Genomic DNA, 22,518 nt, shown 5'->3' with positions numbered 1-22,518 from the left:
GTCTGTCTGCTACCAGGCAGGAAGCGCCGCAGAAGACGCGGGTGGAGAGGCGGGGTACATGCCAGGCTGAGGACTCACCTGGATTCTCTGTCTCCGAGGTGTAAAGATCAAACAGGATTTGGCAATGCTAGAAGATCGCGGGAATGCTACCGATGGCTTCGGCCGGTTGGCTCCAACACAGATGTTCTATTTCCGTGTCCCCGCCACGCTGAAACATCTACCCAGGGTTGTGTCCAATTCCTCGTGTGACATCGTCGCCTGCCAACCTTTCCACGTTCCGCATGGCACTTTGCAACACTAGATCGCTCAATAACAAAACATTTGTCCTCAATAATGTCATCTCCTCTCACAATCTGGATCTGTTTATCCTCACCGAAACCTGGCTTCCCCCAGATGACGTCAGTGCCTTCTCGGAAATCCTCCCCTCTGGTTACCTTTACCTAAACACGCCGCAGCAAACGGGTAGGGGTGGGGGGATAGCCACTATACACAGACAGTCCCTGAAGTGCCGCCAGCTGTCCACTAGAGGGTATTCCAGCTTCGAGGTACAAGTATTTGTGCTCACACTACACTGTCCGATCTTATGTGCAGTAATCTACCGGCCACCCAAATCAAACAAGGATTTTTTAATTGAATTCTCAGAGTTTCTGTCAGAGTTTCTAGCAAAGTTTGACAATGTTCTAATCTGTGGTGACTTTAACATTAATGTTTGCTGCCCCGCTGATAAACCTGCTAATGATTTTAAGGCACTTTTAGACTCATTAGATCTGGCTCAGTCCATTTCCTTTCCCACCCATAGGTTAGGTCACACTCTTGACCTTATCTCTCGTGGGGTGATTGTGTCAACTTGCGAGGTCATAGATTTTCCCATCTCTGACCATTCTCTTATACTCCTTGACATTTGTGCTGTTTCACCTGTACCAATGTCTACTGCCCCTCATCGCCGTCGCATTATTACCTCATCTACAGTCGAGAATTTTATTGCTGCCTTCTCTGTTTCTGATCTCGCCTTTATTGATGAATTGGCATCGCCTCCTTGTCCGGACCGTTTCCTTGCCTCCTTCCATACCATCTGCTCCCAGATTATGGACTCTGTTGCACCCTATAAGGTAAAGTCTACCAATGTTCCTGCGGACCCCTGGCTCCATGATACAACTCGGGCCCTCAGGCGCCAGTGTAGGCAGGCCGAGCGAAAATGGAAGAAGGATAGGCTGCTGGTGTCACTTGAGATGTTTAGAGTCAGTCTTGCCACCTATCAGAGTGCACTGAAGGAAGCTAAAGGACAGTACCTCTCTGCTCTCATCAACAGCAATAGCCACCGCCCTGGAATTTTATTCACCACTATCAATTCTGTCATTAATCCAGTGTCTGTCGCCTTAAATGACGTTTCTGTAAACACGTGCAATGCTTTCAAGCAACATTTTTTGGATAAGGTTTCGTCTGTTAGGCAAACCATTACACAAATCCCCGCTGTTGCCATCTCTACTCGTGCAGCGCAATGTGTGCTAGAGAACTTTGATCCAGTTACTTTGGTGGACCTCAAAAAAGTATGTATAATGTAAATGTATATCTATGGCACTCCATCATCTATAACTTAATATATTTTTGAGCCATATCAACTTTGATGATGGACAGTAAAGCTCAAAGTGTCTTCTTTTCAAAGATATTTAAATTGTGTATGTAGCACATTTTTATCAGGAACTGTTAACATTTAAAATATAGGTACGGGTACACTCTTAGCTGTGAGTCATAAAATTTGGGTGGGGAGGGGCGAAACAGACATAGTATCAGATAAATGTTTGTAGGAATCTCATTTTTTATGATATCTTCATTCAATTTAAAATATAAGCTCATGAGACATGTGGGGTTCAACCCATTACTTTTCTGGATTGCTATAGGACAGATTTCATGTATTTATATATAAAGGGAAAAAAAATATTTTTAAGGAATTTTTTTTCTACAGTACTTAATCATCTATAACTTATAATTTTTTTGAGCAATATCAACAGTGAATAATGGACAGTAAAGCTCAAAGTGTCTTCTTTTTAGAGATATTTAAATTGTGTATGAAGCCCACTTTTATCAGGAACTGTTAACATTTAAAGTTAGGTAGGACATTTCAGCTGTGAGTCCAAAAATCTGTGTCGAAGGCTAACAGGTTAATCTCCCTTCAAGCTGCTCTGTTTTCCAAGTGAGTGGGCCGCCGCTATTTAGCGCTTAGCCCACCGGCTTTGTGGAATTTTAATTGACATCAATAACAGTCAGCATATACCTAACAGTAGAGTGTGCTTATTAATCAGTATTTAATCACTTTATTTAGTGGACAAAGTATAAAGAATTAAAAACCTAGCTTAAAGCTATCTTATTCAGCCTATGCTTAAGAAATTACCACAACAGGAGACCATTTAGAAAAAGACCACCATGTTTATTCATTAGACCCAGAGGAGCTTATGTGGGTACAGACACTCAGGGGGAAACACTCACAAATGGGGAGATAAGAGCCAGAAGACTCAAGAAACCTGTAAGGAAAAGGGGTTTCAAAGGGAAGGTCAACAGGGGGTACTTGGTTAGGCTCAATCATGACGACACTGGCAGGAGAAGAAGGCCCAGGGGAAGGACTACGAGGAGACGTAGGAGAATAGGATGGAGAGCCAGATGGATAAGGAGTTGGAGGACGGGGTAGAGAGTCAGGCGCAGTGTCAGAATCTTCATGAGCAGAACCAGCAGGAAGGATCACCACAGGGTCAGTCTGAGTACCCACATCCATGGAAGAACGAGAGGAGTGGGAAGAAGAAGAAGTGTCAGGAAGAACAGGGTCATCAATAGGATTGACCAAATAGTTGTCCAAATCATCAAACAGGCGGCCAATCTGGAAGTGGCGATAGGAAGGAGAGGCCCTAGGGTAAGGGCGAGATCGGCACCTGCGCCCAGTAGTCTTACCAGTAGTCTTAAAACGAGCTACAACACATAAGGAAAGAACAGAACAGAGGTCAATGGATAGTCTGGTGGCAAATAAGTAGGAAGGAACCAGTTCAACACAGTAGGTGTTGAACTAGTGCACAGCAGAAGCCAAGAGCAAAAACAGCAGTATAATCAACTATAATCATAGTATTGATAAAAAGCACATAAGGGCATAAAGATAGAAGGTTTAAGAAAAGAATATTTAACCATAGAAATAAGCATAAAATGAGAAGAGACTTACCCATAATCAGAGAAGAAGAAAATAAGAAAATAATCCAAGGAAATTGAAGAGCAGACCAAAATGATGTTGCTTCAACGAGAGTTGAGACAAGAATGAGGAAGAAAGAGCAAGTCTTAAAAAATAAAGCCCCAGAAAGGCCCGAAAATAATGGGATATAAGAGAGGAAAATCAGGTAGGGGAAATGACGACAGGAAAGGGAGGAACCAGGAGAAACGGAAATAATGGGATTTGGATTAGACCACGTGATGACTAGTAATTAGTGGGAAGGGCCTAAAAATCTAGCAGTAGAGACATAATGGGATTTGACCCAAAATTATGTAAATTAAGAGAGGAGGCGCCTAAAGGCACCTGCAAATAAATAGGAGGCAATTTCAAACGTCAGGGCAGTTCTTTTTGGAGAGCAGTGCTGTGCAGATCTTTTTGCTACTGGAAAGCACCTTCAAGACCGGTCTGAAGACTTCTATTTCAGGATTTTAGTTGTTACTTTCGTTTTTGGGTGAGCTCTACTTTTTGGAAACTACCTAAGTCTTTTTGGTGGAAATCACCCTTGGTGATTTACCCTTTGGGGTTTTTGGGACTTTCCTTTTGAAGCGCTTGCAAGCATCTAGTATTCTGTGAAGAGGTCTTTAGTTTTGTTTTGTTGGTGATTGATCTTCTCTGCAGAGAAAAGAAATAAACTTGTACTTTGCTGTCCTTCTCGTCCAAGCCTCTGGGCCTTTTTATTGGGAGTTCGAACCGAGTTTTGTGGAAGCTAATTGGTAATCAGGGTAAACTTGGAGCACTCCTGAGGTGTTTGGTCTCAGAGGGGAACATTCCATTTTTTATGAGCATTTTTTCCAATAATACTCATTATTATGGAATTATTGGCACCCCCAGACAGCACTGCTCGAAAACATTGGCACCCCCAAACTCAGTGCTGTTCCAAACTGTCTCAACAGGTAAGTTATCCAGTTTTATGAGTCATTGTTTTTGTTTTCCTTTTTTTTTTTTTTTGGTCCATGAAATATGCAGAAGTGGGTGTAAGCGCAGCAACCCAGGGTGGCACTGGCTGAGTTCGGTTAGGCTAAATGGCCGCAGCTCCAGGCACCATGCCAAAATAGGGGTGGGATTGGGGGTTAGGGCCTGGGTTTAGGGTTGGGGTTAGGGTTGTGGTTAAGGTCAGCAGTTAGGATTTAGGGTTAGAATTAGGTATAGGGATTAGGGTTAGGTTTTAGGGGTTGAGGTTTGGGTTGGGGTTAGGGATAGGGGTTAGGGTTAGGGGTTGAGGTTAGGGTTAGGTTTAGTGGTTGGGTTTTAGGGTTAGGTTCAGGGATAGAGGTTGAGGTTAGGGTTAGAGGTTATGTTTAGGGATGGGGTTCAAGTCCAAGACTGCTCCGGCCACGTTTTCTTTTTTTGTTTATTTTATACTTTTATTTACTTAGTTACAGTTCCATCTACACAAGATGGACATCATTAGGTATGACAGAGACACTCATATCTATTGGTGTACAATGCACTCACCTTTCGGCGTTTTTAAACCCGGGCCCATGCTGGCCGAGAGAGATCCTGAGGGAGAAAAAAGGACGTGACCCGTACCGGCGTCCGCGAGGGAAACGAGCCGGCGTCAGGAACAGGCTAAGGGCACCCGCAAACCGCGCTCCCTTACCTAGTATCCTGTTAGCCAACGTCCAGTCACTAGAAAACAAGCTCGATGACCTCATGGCAAGGGTCAAGTTCCAGAGGGACATTCGGGACTGCAACCTTCTCTGCTTCACCGAGACATGGCTGAACCCAGCAGTACTGGACCACGCCATCCAGCCGAGTTTTTCTCGGTTTACCGCATGGACAGAACACTGGAGTCTGGAAATTCAAGAGGAGGTGGAGTGTGTCTGATGGTAAACAACGACTGGTGTGACAGCGTGAGCAATGTTCCCCTTTCACGCTCCTGCACACCAAACCTGGAACTACTGACCATCAAATGTCGGCCCTTTTATCTACCTCGGGAATTCAGCGCGGTCGTAGTCAGTGCAGTTTATAATCCACCTCAAGCAGACACTGCAGTATGGGACTTACACGAGACAATAACACATCGCCAAACACAGCATCGGGACGCTGTGCTCATTGTGGTAGGAGATTTTAACAGTGCCAACCTCAAGCGCACACTACCGAACTTTCATCAGCAAATCACCTGCCCCACCAGTTGCGAAAGGACACTGGACCACTGTTACACACCATTCAAGAATAGCTACAAGGCACAATCACGTCCACCGTTTGGGAAATCGGACCATCTTCCTCATGCCTGTTTACAAACAAAGGCTGAAACAGGAAGCTCCGGTTCAGAGGGAGGTCGCGTGCTGGACTGACCAATCGGTGGCCGTTCTGCAGGACGCTTTGGATGACCCAGAGTGGGACATGTTAAGGTGCAGCTCTGATGACGTCAACATGTTTACGGAAGCGGTTGTGGGATTCATCGGGAAACTAGCGGATGATACAGTGCATACAGTGCTGCCTACAACGGGGGGCTCACCACCGGGGACATGGATGAGTACAATGCTGCATCTTAGTGTTCGCAGAGCGGTGAAGGATGCAAAGCGGCGCTATGGGAGTAAACTAGAGTCACAGTTCCAACATGGTGGCTCTAGGAGCCTGTGGCAGGGACTAAGAACAATCATGGACTATCTTGGACGTCCCCTCACATTCACACGTTCACTCAGGTTTGTTGACGGTGGTGTGGTGGGTCGTCTCTTATCCCAGAGATCCCTCATGTCTGTGTTACCTTCTGGTTCTCCCTTTTAGTTATGCTGCCATAGCGAGTCTTGCCGGAGTCCAAACTGCACAGTGACATTAACTTTCGTACACCAATAGTTACACTTAATAATCCATATCCTTCTCTTCCGTCACCCTCTCTCTCTCTCTCTCTCTCTCTCTCTTTAGGTCGAGTTAAACATGCTCCTGAGGCTCCAGTGACCAGTGTTCCTGCCCTCTCCCTCCTTGGATCTTCACACTTCTGTGCAGCTCGGGACGGTCTCTTAATTCGGAGTAGAACGGGTGCTTTGAGGACAGATTGGACTGTAGTTGGTGTCGGCGGTCTGCTGCACTGACTCGGGAGTGCAGTTTGCTTCTGATCATCATCACTGTACCCCACAACATTGTATATCTGCTTCAAATGGACATTTGGTGCAACCCAGATGAGGATGGGTTCCCTCTTGAGTCTGGTTCCTCTCAAGGTTTCTTCCTTCATCTCGGGGAGTTTTTCCTTGCCACAGTTGCTCATCAGGGACAAACATACTTACAAAGAACATATTTATGTTTAATCACCACATTATCTGTGTAAAGCTGCTTTGAGACAATGTTCATTGTTAAAAGCGCTATACAAATAAAAATGAATTGAATTGAATTGAATAGAACACCATCTTCTAGAATGGTGAATGCGGATTCTTCTCTGGCAGACGAGCTAAACACCTTTTATGCTCGTTTTGAGGCTGCAGCTAACCACGCTAGCGGCGCTAGCGGCACAAACAGCGTGCACGCTGAGAGACCCGGAGAGGTAAACGCGTTCACCATCTCGGAGCATGACGTGAGAGTGAAGAGAGTGAATACCAGGGAGGCAGCAAGACCAGATGGCATCACAGGTTGGGTTCTGAAAGTCTGCGCCGACCAGCTAGCACCGGTGTTCACTGAGATATTCAACCTCTCACTGGAGCAGTCTGTTGTCCCCTCATGTTTCAAACACTTCACTATTGTTCCTGTCATACACATGCCCTCAAGAGAACAGCCCGTAATCTGGAGAGAAAATGGAGGAAAACTAAATTGGAGGTATTTAGAATCGCGTATAAAGACAGTATGCTCAGCTACAGACGGGCGCTAAAAGCTGCTAGAGCTGAACACCTGAGTAAACTTATAGAAAACAACAAAAACAATCCCAGGTTCCTTTTCAGTACTGTAGCTAAACTAACTACAAATCAGGGATCTGAAAATTGTGTTCCATCACAGTTTAGTAGTGAGGACTTTATGATTTTCTTCACTGAAAAAATAGATAACATTAGAAAAACAATTGTGGCAGTTCAACCTCTGACAGCATCTCCTGAGACAGTGTTACCTTCAACTCCACAACTCCACTATTTTACATGTATAGGACAGGAAGAGCTGTATAATGTTATTGCCAAAGCTAAATCGACAACATGTCAGTTAGATCCAATTCCTACTAAATTACTGAAGGAAGTGTTATATACAACTGGTGAACCTCTTCTAAATATTATTAACTCCTCACTATCTTTAGGTCACGTCCCTAAATCCCTCAAGTTAGCAGTTATTAAGCCCCTCATTAAAAAACCTAATCTGGATCCAAACACGTTATCAAATTACAGACCAATTTCAAATCTCCCATTTATGTCTAAGGTTTTAGAAAAGATTGTCGCTGCACAGTTATGTTCCCACCTGCAAGAGAACAATATCTTTGAAGAATTTCAGTCAGGTTTTAGGCCCCATCATAGCACAGAAACTGCTCTAGTTAAAATAACTAATGACCTGTTTTTAGCTTCAGACCAAGGCTTCATTTCGCTGTTGGTTTTACTAGATCTTAGTGCTGCATTCGACACTATAGACCATGATCTCCTCCTAGATCGCTTACAAAATTACATCGGCATTCAGGGACAGGCATTAAGCTGGTTTAAATCCTACCTGTCCGATCGTTACCATTTCGTAGATTTAAATGGAGAGCTATCCAGGCTAATGCAAGTAAATTATGGCGTGCCGCAAGGTTCAGTTCTAGGACCCCTGCTCTTCACAATATACATGCTTCCGTTAGGAAATATTATTAGAAGGCATGGAATTAGCTTCCATTGTTATGCTGATGATACTCAGCTATATATCTCATCTAAACCAGGCGATACAGCTCAATTAACCCGGATAACTGAGTGTGTTAAGGAACTAAGAGATTGGATGACCCATAACTTTTTACTTTTAAATTCTGATAAGACTGAGATTTTGCTCATCGGCCCAAAACCTAGTATATAGACGCTCCAGCATCTCAACCTGCATTTAGACGGATGTTCTGTAACCACTAGTTCAACGGTAAAAGACCTGGGTGTTATTTTAGACAGCGACTTGTCTTTCAAAAATCACATCAATCAAGTTACAAAAACAGCCTTCTTTCACCTTAGAAATATTTCTAAGTTAAGAAACATGTTATCTATATCTGATGCAGAGAAGCTCGTCCATGCGTTCATGACCTCCAGAATAGACTACTGTAATGCGTTACTAGGTGGATGTCCTGCATCATTAATAAACAAGCTTCAGTTAGTCCAGAATGCAGCAGCCAGAGTTCTTACAAGGTCAAGAAAATATGATCACATAACCCCGATCTTATCGTCCCTACATTGGCTTCCTGTTAAGTTTCGAATAGACTACAAACTATTACTCCTCACTTATAAAGCACTAAATGGTTTGGCTCCCATATATCTATCCAGTCTTTTAACACGCTACAATCCGCCACGCTCCTGAGATCTCAAAACTCTGGGCTTCTAGTAGTTCCTAGAATAGCAAAGTCCACTAAAGGTGGTAGAGCATTTTCACATTTAGCTCCTAAACTCTGGAATAGTCTTCCTGACGGTGTTTGGGGCTCAGATACACTCTCCCAGTTTAAGTGTAGATTAAAAACATATCTTTTTAGCAAAGCCTACACATAACATACGTCTCACATCATAACCTTGTGCTCCAGAACATCTGATCACATGCACATTATCAACTTGTGCTGTTAATATCATGAACAGCAGCTACGCTAATTCCTCTCCACTGCTTCTCTTTCTCTCCCCATCCCGAGACACCCTGAGGTTTGGCCAGCTCCAGTCACCTCCCACCTCGTGATGATTACGGACCTTTAAAGAAGTAGATGCCGAACTCACAAACATCCCGAACCATCTAGAGACGTACCAGTGCCATTTGGATCCCGCTACATGTGTGGAGTTTTGACATTGGACCTCCTGGAGTGTTTAAAGGCTCTGGCATGGAGAAGCTGATGCTGGATCTGTGGTGATCACAAATGCTGAGCTCATAAAACTCGGAGCTACTAACCATATAGACTGCAGAAAGAACATCACTTATAATCTTATACTCCAGTAATCATGTTAGTTCTCACTGTCCAGTGTTCTTTATTGTTGAAAGATTTATGATCAAACTCTTGATGTCACCCAGATGAGGATGGGTTCCCTTTTTGAGTCTGGTTCCTCTCAAGGTTTCTTCCTCATAACATCTAAGGGAGTTTTTCCTTGCCACAGTCGCCACGGCTTGCTCATCAGGGACAAATTCACACCATTCACCATCACTGTTGATTTGTGTAAAGCTGCTTTGAGACAATGTCTGTTGTGAAAAGCGCTATACAAATAAACTTGACTTGACTTGACTTGACTGTCCCGAAGAAACCCCAGCCTGCCTGCCTTAACGACTATCGCTCTGTAGCTTTGACCTCAGTAGTGATGAAGTGCTTCAAGAGACTGGTCAGAGACTTCATCACTGCCTCACTACCAGACACAATGGACCCACTACAGTTCGCGTACCGACAGAACCGTTCTATTAAGGATGCCATTGCTCATCTCCTCCACGCCACAATGAGCCACCTAGACCAAAGAAATGGGAATTATACAAAGATTCTGTTTGTGGACTACAGTTCAGCGTTTAACACCATAATTCCCTCCACACTCACCTCTAAGTTGGAGGTCCTGATCTCAAACTTTCTGACAGACAGACCACAAGCCGTACGGGTGGGAAAACACACTTCATCCACCCTCACCCTCAGCACTGGAGCTCCCCAGGGTTGTGTTCTGAGCCCCCTGCTGTACTCACTGTACACATACGACTGTGTGGCCACTTCCAACTCCACCACCATCATCAAGTTTGCTGACGACACCGTTGTGGTGGGCCTGATCTCCAACAACGACGAGACGGCCTACATACAGGAGGTTGAAAACCTGGAGAGATGGTGCCAGGAGAACAACCTTCTTCTGAATGTCAGCAAGACTAAGGAGTTAATCGTGGACTTCAGCACGAAGCAGGAGCGGTCATACCAACCGCTAAACATCAGCAGGACCCCAGTGAAGAGAGTGGACAGTTTTCGGTACCTAGGTGTTCACATCACACAGGACCTGTCTTGGTCCTGTAACACCAACACCCTGGTGAAGAAGCCCCGGCAGGGTCTGTACCATCTGAGATGCTTAAGGGACTTTAAACTTCCCTCCCTGGTGCTAACCAGGGAGGTACCCGTTCTGACAGGTAGCATCACTTCCTGGTTCGGGAACAGCACCATGCAGGAAAGACGAGCCCTCCAGAGGGTGGTGCGTTCAGCTGAACATACAATCCACACCGAGCTCCCTAACCTGCAGGACATCTACAGCACATGGTGCAGGACCAGAGCCAGGAAGATTATGAAGGACCTCAGCCATCCTAATAATGGACTCTTTTCTCTGTTGCGGTCAGGGAAACGCTTCTGCTCCCTGAAAGCGAACACAGAGAGAATGAAGAGGAGCTTCTTCCCGCAGGCCATTCGGAGTTTAAACCAGGAAACACCCAGGATCTAAAAACTGGCCCACTCTCTCCATCATCACACTTCTTCTCTGTACATATCTCACCTTTCGCACCACGACACTTTAAACTCTGGACTGTCACTTTAGCTCTGGACTCGCACAGCACAGTGCACTTCATATTTTATCCCACACCGCACACAGACACTTTACACTACACCATACTACACATGGACACTTTATACCACACCATAACGCACACAGACACTTTATAGACAATCACATAAACCCTTTAAATTGTTTACTGTTTTACTGTTTACTGCCATAAGCAGATTTTGTATATACATCATCTTTTTTCCCATATATATCTTTATATATTCTTATTTTATATAGTTTTTATACTTTATTTATCTGCCTTCTTTTTCGTTGTTTATTTTTCTTCCCCATCCTATTCCCTCATGCTGGACCGTCATAAAAAGCATTTCACTGCATGTCGTACCCTGTATGTATGTGTATGTGACAAATAAAATTTGATTTGATTTGATTTGGGTTGAGGTTAGGGTCAGGTTTAGGGATAGGGGTTGAGGTGGGGTTGAGGTAGGGTTAGATTTAGGGATAGAGGTTAGGTTTTATGGATAGGGGTTGGGTTTAGGGACAGGGGTTAGGGTTAGGGTCCCCAGGCCTTGGTCTCAGTGAGGACTGAGGCCAACGTTTGGCACGGGCCTGCCTGGTGCCAGATTCCTGTCCATCCCATGTGTCACTTTTCATTTAATCCCCACCAATGTTTTGACCCCAAATTCAGGATCCTATCCTTCTCAGCTCATCTTCGGGCATTCCAGGACCAGTTCCTGTGGTGTTGAAGTCCCATGATTCTTATTTCTTTACAACCATGTTGTAGGTAGTGCTGTATGATCCATGTGTGTGCCTCCTTTTCTTTTTCTGATATTATAAAAATGTTGTCATTCTCCTTGATAGAGCATTTCCTGTTTCCCCTACATATTGTAAATTGCATTTATTACAGTAAATTAAATAAACACAATTGGAAACTTGTGAACTTAAGTTGGGTCTGATTACAAAAATTGCCTTGGTGTTAGGATTACTAATGTGGCATTTGGGTCAAAATTTATGTAACTAATAAGTCCTTTAAATTGTAATTTTTCTTACAGGCCGAAATGGCTCTGTATCCATGCAAAATTTCCCCTTCAGTCATAAATTTGACAAAGTGTTCTTTAATCCTCCTGTTTAAAAGTGTACTACTATCAGAGAATGTGAATACAAGAGGGATGATTTAAGTGTCTTCTGATGGGGTCTGTTTATTTTGCTTTGTGAAGGTCAGCAATCTTTTAAGGCAACCCTTTTGGAAAGAGTGGGAATATCCCCTTTTCTTGAGTGACCCAAATAGTATTTTGGTGGCTTTCCAAAAATTCTCAGCCCTAGAGCATATTCTATGGAATCTCAGCAGTTGAGACTTTACAATTCATTTAAAGGTGTGTTTTGAATGAAAGACCCTAACTTGCAGATGTTGGGTTTCTATGAAATCTTCCCCCTTTGAATATGATTGTGTTGAAAGTGATTATAAATAAATAAGTAGTAAATCAGTAAGGGATACTGAATAAACAGGAAGGAGACATGTAATAATTGAATTTGAAAAAAACATTTATAATTGAATAAATATGTATTTTTATTTCATGTTATTTCATGTGAGAAATGTATTTAATTGTTATTGAGTGTTGTGTCTCCTTTAAGAGAGTGTGAGATATTGACCAATCAGGTGAGAGAACTCATTACCAAGGAATGACTCAGACACAGCGCTAGAAAGAAGAGAAGAGAAAAGAAGAGAGGAATACTAAGGATTGTTGGAGATTTCGGAAATAAAAACTAACCAAAAGAAAACCACGCGTTTGAGAATTAAACAACTAAAAGGAAATTTAGGGAAATATTGGTTTAGTTTGAAGTGAATGTTTTTTCATTTAATTGGTTATGCTGAGTCGGTTTTGAGAGTTTTTATGTTGGATTTGGGAACGACACGGAAGAAGTTACCACATGGAACACAATTGCAAGACACCCAACAGACCTTGATTAAAACGAGGACATCTGAGGACTTCAGTGGATTCACTGCTTTGTTTTCCTGGATTGGAAAAAAGAAAGGAAAAAGATTGCGCTGGACAACAGATTGACCTGACATCAAACTCTTCAGTGGTTTTTTCTCAATTGTTTGTAGTCTATTCTCTCTGGTCAGCAGAATTGAAGGCCTGAACTGTTCCTCTAACATCACTCTGGTAAAGACGAACTTTTCGTTTAGAAACAAGTGACTGGTGTTCGAAACGAAAGAAATCTATTGAATTTATTCATTACAATTGTTTAATTTATTGATTGTTGAATTGTGTTGCATTATTGTTTATTCCATTTGATTGCTCAGTACAGTCAAGTTTATTTCTATAGCGCTTTTCACAACAGACATTGTCTCAAAGCAGCTTTACAGAAATCAACAGTCAGCTGCTGTCCATGATATTAACAGCACAAGTTGATAATGTGCATGTGATCAGATGTTCTGGAGCACAAAATTATGATGTGAGACGTATTATGTGTAGGCTTTGCTAAAAAGATATGTTTTTAATCTGCACTTAAACTGAGTGAGTGTGTCTGAACCCCGAACATTGTCAGGAAGACTATTCCAAAGTTTGGGAGCTAAATGTGAAAATGCTCTACCGCCTTTAGTGGACTTTGCTATTCTAGAAACTACTAGAAGTCCAGAGTTTTGAGATCTTAGGGATCGTCACAGATTGTAGCGTGTTAAAAGACTGGAGAGATACATATATTTCTAAGTTGAACTTACTAAGTAAGAACATATGGAGATACGAAGCCCAAAGGATCATATATGGAGGCGATGGCTGATAGTATGCCACGACGTGTTGTAGGTTGATCCTTTAAAGGAACATGGAATCTGAAACTATCACTTTGTGTGTTCCAATGAATCCCTAATGCTCTTTCCAGTGGCATGTCATTGAAAGTAAGATCCTGTGTTCCAAAACTTACTGCACATTCTGATGCTGGTATACTTTGCAGAACGGTGCGGTCATTCGATATAAACTTGTGCAGTCGGAGACCGCCTTTAGCACATAACTCCTGTGCTTCCTTTGTTAACTGTATGGCTTTTTCCACCGTCTCCACACTTGCCACTCCATCATCAACATAAAAATCTCTGGTGATGAATTGTGCGCCCAGTGGGTGTGAAAGACTGTACTCATTGGCTATATGTCTTAGGCCATAGTTCGCACAACCAGGCGAAGACACTGCACCAAAAAGGTGTACTCTCATTCTGTAGTCTTGAGGTACTGAATGTGTGTCACCATTTGTCCACCATACGAAGCGCAGATAATCACGGTCACATTCTGGGACATGAAATTGATGGAACATTTTCTCAATATCACATGTTACAGCGATAGGATGCTTTCTAAACCTGAGGAGGACACCTGTGAGGTTGTTTATCATGTCAGGTCCAGTAAGCAGATGTTCATTGAGACTGGTGTTTTTATATTTCGCTGAACAATCAAACACAACACGTAATTTGTCTGGCTTTTTTGGGTGGTAAATGCCATGATGGGGTATATACCATTTTTCTCCGTCTGTTCCATCATCATTCACAATTTCTGCATCACCTCTTTTAATGATGTCGTCCATGTAAGCAATGTAGTCTGACTTATATTTCTCCTCCTTGCAGAATTTTCTGCTCAAATGCTTGAGTCTGACAATGGCAAGCTCTCTGTTGTCTGGTAAGAATGGTCTTTGTTTAAATGGAAGGGGCATTTCGTAATGTCCTTGAGAATTTTTCCTTATGCCTTCCCTGAGTTTGTCTAAGAACATAATGTCTTCTTGTGAGACTGCTTTGTTATCCATGGCAACATCCTTAAAATCTGATTCAAGAACATGAATTGCCTCTAAAGGTGTTAAAGTTGGCAGCTCCTTTGTCGTCATTCTGTGACAAAGACTGATTGTGGAATCACGGAATCCTGTGGTAGAGTAGCCTATAATACTCCATCCTAGGTCAGTTAGAATGGCGTAAGGCTCATCATCTTTACCCAGTATGACTTTCCTGGGAGCTAGTACTCTAGGAGAGTTATAGCCAATAAGCAGGCCTACTTCACAACTGAGTAGAGGTGGTAGTTTGTTTGTGATTGGCTTTAGATGATTCCAGTTCTTTGCTGTTTCGTTTGTTGGTATGTGATTACGATTTATAGGAATACACTCTTTTGTATACGTAGGAGGAAGATCGATATGCACTGAAGAATTGTACCCTCTCACACGAAGATCGGAGACCCTCTTGCTTTTTATGACAACGTTGTCTCCTAGCATGGTGGTAAGCTTGAGTTTTACTGGGTGAGTATCTACTTGTAGCTCATTACTCACTGCTTCATCAATAAAACTGGTGTCACTTTGAGTGTCTAATAAAGCATAAACGAGCTGCTCTTCAGATGGATTTTTACAGGATGACACCCAAACCGGTACAATCATTGAAGTAGTGACTGACTGACCTCCATTTGTGACATTAAGGGACATGGCATTAGTAGCTTCTCTTTCCTGTGCATATACATCTCTCACCATTGACAGTGGTCTTTCTCTGTTTGCATTAGTCTCATAATTGTAATCATGAAGACATGTGGGATGCCGCAATTTACATACATCACATGTATAGCGACGACGACATGAGAATCCTTTGCACAATGTCCTGGTTTTATACAGCCGTAACACAGTTTGTTGTCTTTGACATAGACCCTTCTGTCTTTCAGAGGCATCTCCATGAATTTTGGGCATTTGCAAAGTCGATGACTATCATCCTGACACAACATGCATGAAGTTCTGGACTGTCCTTTAGCTGCTAAGGTTTTGTCATTATTTACAGAGGACTGGGTATGGAAGACAACTGCTTTATTTCTTCTCGTTTCTTTTGATATTCCCTTTTCCGAAGGCAGCTCACGTGAATGAAGAGCATGTAGAGAAGTGATGGGATTACACACAATTTCTGCCTCAGTAGACATAAACTCAGTAAAGTCTTTAAAGCTTGGAAAATCTTTACCTTCCATGAGAGACACTGTAACCTGCCGGTTCCATCTGGAACCTCAAGATAGTGCCCTCAAGATATTTGTGTGCTGGTCCACTCACATATTTTTTTAAATAATAGAGTTTATCAGCCGTGGAGATGCCTTTTTTATCTATGAGTGACATAAATGAGGATTTCCATTCCACAAACTGGATTGGGTCTCCATTAAACACTATAGGCTCAGGTATGGGAAGTTTATTGATTGCTATGCTGTCCTGAACTGCTTGTGCGAGCTGAGTCACTTCACTGAGATGTGCTGATTGAACAACATTCTTTTGTTGATGTGTCACAGAAGAAATTAAGTTTCTATGACTTTCATGTTCACTCATGATTGACTGACTATTCATCTCTTGTTTAACTTCATCATATGAATTTACTTTGGCACGAGCAACCTCTAAATCCTTTTCCATTCGTAATTGTTCTATCTCAAACTTATGAGTTTCTACCTCTTTCCTAAGTTGATCTTCCAGACATCTTATTTTTTCCTTTTGTTGTCTTTCAATTTGCATTATTTTATATTCAGCCTCCTTAGCAACCAGCTCTGCTACAGCATCTGCTCGTTTGTCTGTTGAACAAGATGACCCAGAGTGGCTGCTGATGTCTTCTGAAGCAGTCGAGCCGTATATAGAGCGAGCGTAACTATGTGCTAAAAGTTCACGAAGACGGCCTTTTTCTGTCTTCATCAAACTCTCCATCAACTGTTGCCAGTCTTTCCAACACAATGTTAATGATGTCCTTTGTAACAGCCTCACATGCATCAATTTTACGTCTTAATTCAGCAGCAGGTGTAATATGCTCCCTTATTTCACTGAAGATTTTCATGATGCAGTTCCTTTTATTCTCCAGGGAGTCTGCCGTTTCTGCTAACTGTTTTTCTGAAATGTCTGATTTTAAGTCACGTCTTGCTTTGCGGGCTTCTAATTTCCATTCTTCATACATAGTGATTAATCTTTTCTCTTTCTTACTGCATTCCTCCTTTCTATATGCAAGCATTTTTTCTGTGGGAACATGATGCCGTTCTGAACGTCGAGGGAGATCTGTACTGTCCTGCACTTGACTTTGCCATTCAGATTCATTTTTATCTTTACCTTTAACAGCTCCGTCCACAGCCTGTTCTCCTTCACCTTCCGTTTCTCTTTGAGATGGGCCTTTAGACTGTTGTTTTTCCGTGTCCGTTTCCATAATAAGTTCACTTTTTCATGCCTCTTGAACTCTGTTGACCGTCACGCCGATTCCGAGTGCTGTGTTCCGTTTACCGTCGTCTCTCGAGAAGCACGTGCAGCGGCCGCGGAAACAGCGAGGGTGAAGCTCTTACTATAGCGGACCCCAACCTAATAACGACTAAACTTTACAGATGGTCTCAAAGACGTTTTATTAAACCTTGGCAACTTAAACAGATCACCGTAAGAGCTTATGCCCTTTAGGGGGGTGCTAATCCAAATATACAAGTATAATGTTACAAAGCTGATGAACCGTGCGATTATGCATACATACAGCCGTAATCCGTGACCGTAATGCCTTGCGCGCTGCCGCTCTTCAAAATAAGAGTCCCGTATATGTACAAAAGGTAAAAAATATAATATAATGTCAAAACTCAGAACCTGCCAAAATATTATTTATCAAATTAAATCAAACAAAGAAAACATTCAGATGTGTCTGCTACAGTTATAATAGAAGCATACAGCAGAATTACTATAACTACTAATGGCAACAAGATACATATTACCATACTGTGAGAAGATAAAAACGGTTAACGATAATAACTCCACATCTGGTCATGTTATTCGTTTAGCAGAAGCAACAAAACGTGGATTAGCCATACCAAAAGGCGACAGTTTGGCTTTTCTCACAGCGTAAGCGTATAAAGAGAGGATATGGACAAGAACTGAGTGTTCTGGGTCAACCTAATCTAGGACTAGTGATCAAGGATATCTTACACTCTAACTGATGCTCTCTCTGAATCTAGGATACTGGTCCATGTTACCCTCTGTCCAATTCGCCTGGGCATTCAAATAAGGGTAAATACATAGGGTTCCCATTTTGCCATGAAAATGTTGGCGTAAGAGGGAGCAAATCGTTTGCCCATTGCCGTTCCTTTAATTTGTAAGAAGTGTTCTGAATTGAATTCAAAATCATTGCACTCCAAATTGATTTTTAACAAATCCAATAGATATTTGTCCGGTTTGTTTCTACTGGGGTATCTTAACAGACCTAATGGATCTTTTTAGGGCCCTCTGTGGGAGCGGTGCAGGTGATGAAAAGTTTGATTGCTGAGGTGATGTTGTAATTGGGCTAACCCTAACCCATTTGGCTTCAACCCCTTCCTGAGGTCCCCTGTCAACTGGTGGAAGGGCTTGATTTGCTTGGGCTGCTAGTGAGGTCTTTACTTCCTCAATAGGCTGTGTCATATGTCTTTTTTTATTTGGTTTGGTACCATTTTGTGCCAATTGCAAAAGCTGATTTCCAGTCGTCCACCAACAGATCAGTCAGACCTTCTGCCTTCCTAACAATGCACTGTGCATAATGGTCCTGTAGATTAACCTGGTTGTGTAGGCCCAGTTTTTTGCATTTCTCTCTGTCAATTTTTTGGCTAGGGGTGTCATTTTGGCTGGTTTAATCACGTCGGTAAGATGACTGGCTCAGTGTTTTGATCACACAAGACCTTTTGGTGATGATGGTGGGATCTTAGAAGTTTTTTTTGTCAGTAAACTAAATTTTTTATAATTTAGGTCCTGTTCCTTGTGAGTGTGTAATGTCTGTCTTGGTGGTTCAGTCCTTTGGTTCCGATTTGTGTTATTAGGAGGCCTAAGGCCTTGAGCAGAATCTGTTGTCCAAAAACATTTGCTGTTGCGGTTGTCTTTGTATGGACTTTTGGTTATTAAAAGACCTGCGTCCATGAGAATTTTTGACCTTAGGGCCTGCACTCCAGGGTCTAAGTGCAGGTTTTAGAGTTTTGGAGGAATAAGTAAATCGTTCTGGAAAACGTCTGGAAGGGCGTTCCCCATAGTTCCAAAAATTTTGTGTGTTGTGTTGGGGTCTATACCTACCAGCCACAACATCACTGTAACTCCAAGGCTGAGTCATCAATGCATCACTGATGGGACCAAGGCTGATGCTAATTTGGTCTAGGGCAAGGAGAAACATAACTAGTTGTAGGAACTGGTCTGTATTGACCAGTCCTGGTTTAAAAATTAGAAAGCATTTTAAAATAAAATAAAAATGTAAATGAAATTTGTGGGTAGAAGAAACAAGCCAAGTCAGTTGTGCACCGTTTCAGTATTTATTAAACCTTCTTCAGGCACCGACCTGCCATTATTCTGAAAAAATAAAATAAAATAAAGAAATAATTTTTTTTCCCAAATCTTACCATTTTAAATGAAATCAACTCAAAAGACAACAATAAGTCAATGAATATGTCAAAATTAAGTGTGGGTTGATAAGCTCAATAGCAATTCAAGTTGAAGCTCCGCCCCCTTTATTTTATTTATTTGTGTATGTATTTTTTAGGGAGTAAGGGTTAGGGGGTTGGGGTTAGTTTTAGGGTTTGGGTTAGGGGTTAGTGTTAGAGTTAGGTTGGGTTAGGGTTTAGGGGTTTGGGGTTAGGGTTAATGGTTAGGATTTAGGGTTAGGGTTAATGGTTAGGGTGTTGGGTTGGGGTTAGGGTTAGGTTTGGAGTTAAGGTTAGCGGTTAGGGTTAGGATTTGGGGTTAGGGTTAAGATTTAAGGTTAGGGATAGAGTTTAGGTAAGGGTTAGGGTTGGGGTTAGGTTTAGGGTTGGGGTTAGAGGGTTAGGGTTAGGTTTAGGGTTAGGGTTGGGGTTAGGGTGGGGGAAATAGCCGCAGCTCCGGGCACCATGCCAAAAGGGTTAGGTCTTAGGGTTAGGGTTAAGGTTGGGTTTAGGGTTAGGGTTAGGGTTAGGTTTAGGGTTAGGGGTTATTGTTAGGGCTTAGGGTTAGGGTTAGGTTTAGGGTTAGGGCTATGGATTGGTAAGGAAATTTAGAAATAGACAAGCCCGGAGCCCACGTTGTGCACTGGCCTACTCCAAGTCACTAGGCACTCACATTCCATCTCCGCTGCTGGTGAAAAGTGGCAGGAAGAGTGCCCTTTTATCGTGTGTTTTTTTCTTTCTTTGTTTTTCGGATGAGAAGCGGACATTTATAGATAGATAGATAGATACAACTTTATTGTCATTGCATTGTACAGGTACACAGCAACGAAATGCAGTTTGGCATCTACCAGAAGGGCAAAATGTAGCAGTTGTGCAAAAAGTGCAGATAAATATCTAGCATATTTACAGTGCAGATAACTATCTGGCATATTTACAGCAGTGGTATATATATGAGGTATATACAGTGAATAAATATAAAGGCTATGAAGGTTACAGATCACAGGGTTATGGCAGTAAGGAGTAGCAAGCTGAATAAACAGTCTACTATATATAAAAAATATATATATATAAATATATACACATACATTATGTACACAGATTGATGTGAAATGTTGGGCAGAATGTACAGTGATGATAAATATACATACAGATATAAAAGTGCAGATGTACTGAGGAGTGAAAAAGATATAATATGAAGTATGTACATGTATTGTACAGAGGTTATATACAGTCTTTTGTTTATGTTTGTTTTGTAGTGATTTAGCGGTGTAGTGTTGAGTTCAGTAGTGTGATGGTGGATGGAAAAAAGCTGTCCCTGAACCTGCTGGTTCTGGTACGTAAGTTCCTGTATCTCCTTCGTGATGGAAGGAGGTTAAACAGTTTATGACTGGGATGTGAAGAGTCCTTGATGATGCTGTGAGCTCTGCGCAGACATCTGCTGTGGTGAAGGTGTTCAATGGCAGGTAGTGTAGTGCCAGTGATGCGTTGGGCGGTTTTGACCACCCTTTGCAGTGCTACGTTCACACACAGTGGAGCCTCCGTACCATACAGTGATGGAGTTGGTCAGGATGCTCTCAATGATGCAGCGGTAGAAGCTCGTTAAAATCCCGGGACAGATGAGATTTCTTGAGACTTCTCAAGAAGTACAGGCGTTGTTGTGCTTTTTTAACCAGAGCTGACGTGTTCTGCTGCCATGTCAGATCCTCAGAGATGTGAACTCCCAGGAACTTAAAGCTGGAGACTCGCTCTACCTCGGTTCCATTGATGTTGACTGGTAGATGTCTCCTGCTGTTGGATTTCGGAAGTCCACAATGAGCTCTTTGGTCTTTGTGGCGTTGAGAGTCAGGTTGTTGGTGGCACACCATGCTGCCAGATTACGGATCTCTTCCTGTAGGCCGATTCGTCGTTGTTGTCGATCTGGCCGACCACGGTGGTGTCATCTGCATACTTGATGAAGATGTTGGAGTTATACAGAGGAGCACAATCGTGGGTGAACAGGGAGTAGAGCAGTGGGCTCAGAACACAGCCCTGCGGTATGCCAGTGTTCAGAATTAGGGTTGAGGATACCTGGTTTCCCAACCTGACAGATTGAGGTCTGTTGGTGAGAAAGTCCAGAATCCATCTGCAAGTGGAGGTGCAGATACCCAGTTCACTGAGCTTAGTGATCAGTACAGTGGGGAGGACTGTATTGAACGCAGAGCTAAAGTCAATGAACAGCATTCTGATGTATGTGTTGCTTTTATCCAGGTGGGTGAGAGCAGAATGAAGAGCTGTGGAAACTGCATCCTCTGTTGACCTGTTCGGGCGATAGGCAAACTGGTATGGGTCCAGTGTAGGTGGTAGGCCCGCAGTGAGGTGATTCAGGACCAGTTTCTCAAAGCACTTCATAGCAATGGGGTGAGTGCAACCGGGCGAAAGTCATTCAGGCATTTAGCAGCTGAGTGCTTAGGCACTGGTATGATAGTAGTGGTCTTCAGGCATGTTGGTACCGTGGCTTGGGCCAGTGACAGGTTGAAAATGTCAGTAAAAACCTGTGCCAGTTGTCCAGCGCATGCTCTGAGAACACGTCGGTATGCCGTCCGGGCCAGCTGCCTTCGTGCATCCACTCTGCTGAACACTGAATAGACGTCCGTTGTTGAGATTGAAAGTGGGCTGTAAGCAGTAGCAGAGTCCGTGGTTGGTGTAGAATGTCCTGTGCTTTGGTCAAAACGAGCAAAAAAGTGATTAAGTTTGTTCGGTTGGAAGGCACTGCTGGTTGGTTGAGCTGTGGGTTTGTAGTCCGTGATTGACTGGATGCCTTTCCACATGCGTCTGGGGTCAGAGTTGTGGAAGTGCTCTTCTATGTGGCGTTTAAATGTGAGCTTTGCTTTCCTGATGCCTCTTTTCAGGTTGGCCCTGGCTCTGTTGTAGTCCTCTGCACTGCCAGATTTAAAGGCAGCATCTCTTGCTTTCAACAGGAGACGGACTTCAGAGTTCATCCACGGCTTCTGGTTAGGAAAGCATTTCACGTGTTTGACAGTAGTGACATTGTCAATGCACGTGTTAATATGGTCCAAAACAGATGATGTGTAACTGTCCATGTCTGTGTGAAAGTCCAGTGTGGCCTGTGAAGCGAACATGTTCCAGTCAGTATCCTGAAACTGTTGTTGTAGAGAAGAAATGGCCCCTCTGGCCATACCTTTACTGTCCTCACAGCTGGTTTCACACGTTTGATTAGTGGTGTGTATTTGGGTAGCATGAACAAAGAGAGGTGATCAGACTGACCCAGGTGGGGAGGGAATGGCTGTGTATGCCCCAGGTATGTTTGTGTATACCTGGTCCAGTGTTTTGTCCCTCT

The 22,518-nt window shown here is 42.9% G+C and overlaps 1 protein-coding gene and 1 pseudogene across 1 annotated transcript; one reads left to right on the top strand and one right to left on the bottom strand.

Moving 5' to 3' along the window:
- The first annotated feature begins 281 nt into the window (after positions 1 to 281).
- LOC124396835 overlaps positions 282 to 22,518 on the top strand; it is a 22,957-nt pseudogene continuing 720 nt past the window's right edge.
- LOC124376302 (proline-rich receptor-like protein kinase PERK14) lies at positions 2,329 to 3,357 on the bottom strand. The gene is made up of 2 exons (XM_046835318.1): positions 3,203 to 3,357; positions 2,329 to 2,958 (listed from the first exon to the last, which is right to left on the bottom strand). Exons 1-2 carry the CDS (start codon positions 3,204 to 3,206, stop codon positions 2,426 to 2,428), a joined length of 537 nt encoding a protein of 178 aa, XP_046691274.1. The 5' UTR covers positions 3,207 to 3,357; the 3' UTR covers positions 2,329 to 2,425.

The sequence above is a fragment of the Silurus meridionalis genome, chromosome 2, assembly GCF_014805685.1.
Source record: "Silurus meridionalis isolate SWU-2019-XX chromosome 2, ASM1480568v1, whole genome shotgun sequence".
NCBI classification, from domain to species: Eukaryota; Metazoa; Chordata; class Actinopteri; order Siluriformes; family Siluridae; genus Silurus; species Silurus meridionalis.
The sequence above is the reverse complement of the archived record's forward strand: the minus strand, read 5'-3'. Positions and strand labels throughout refer to the sequence as shown.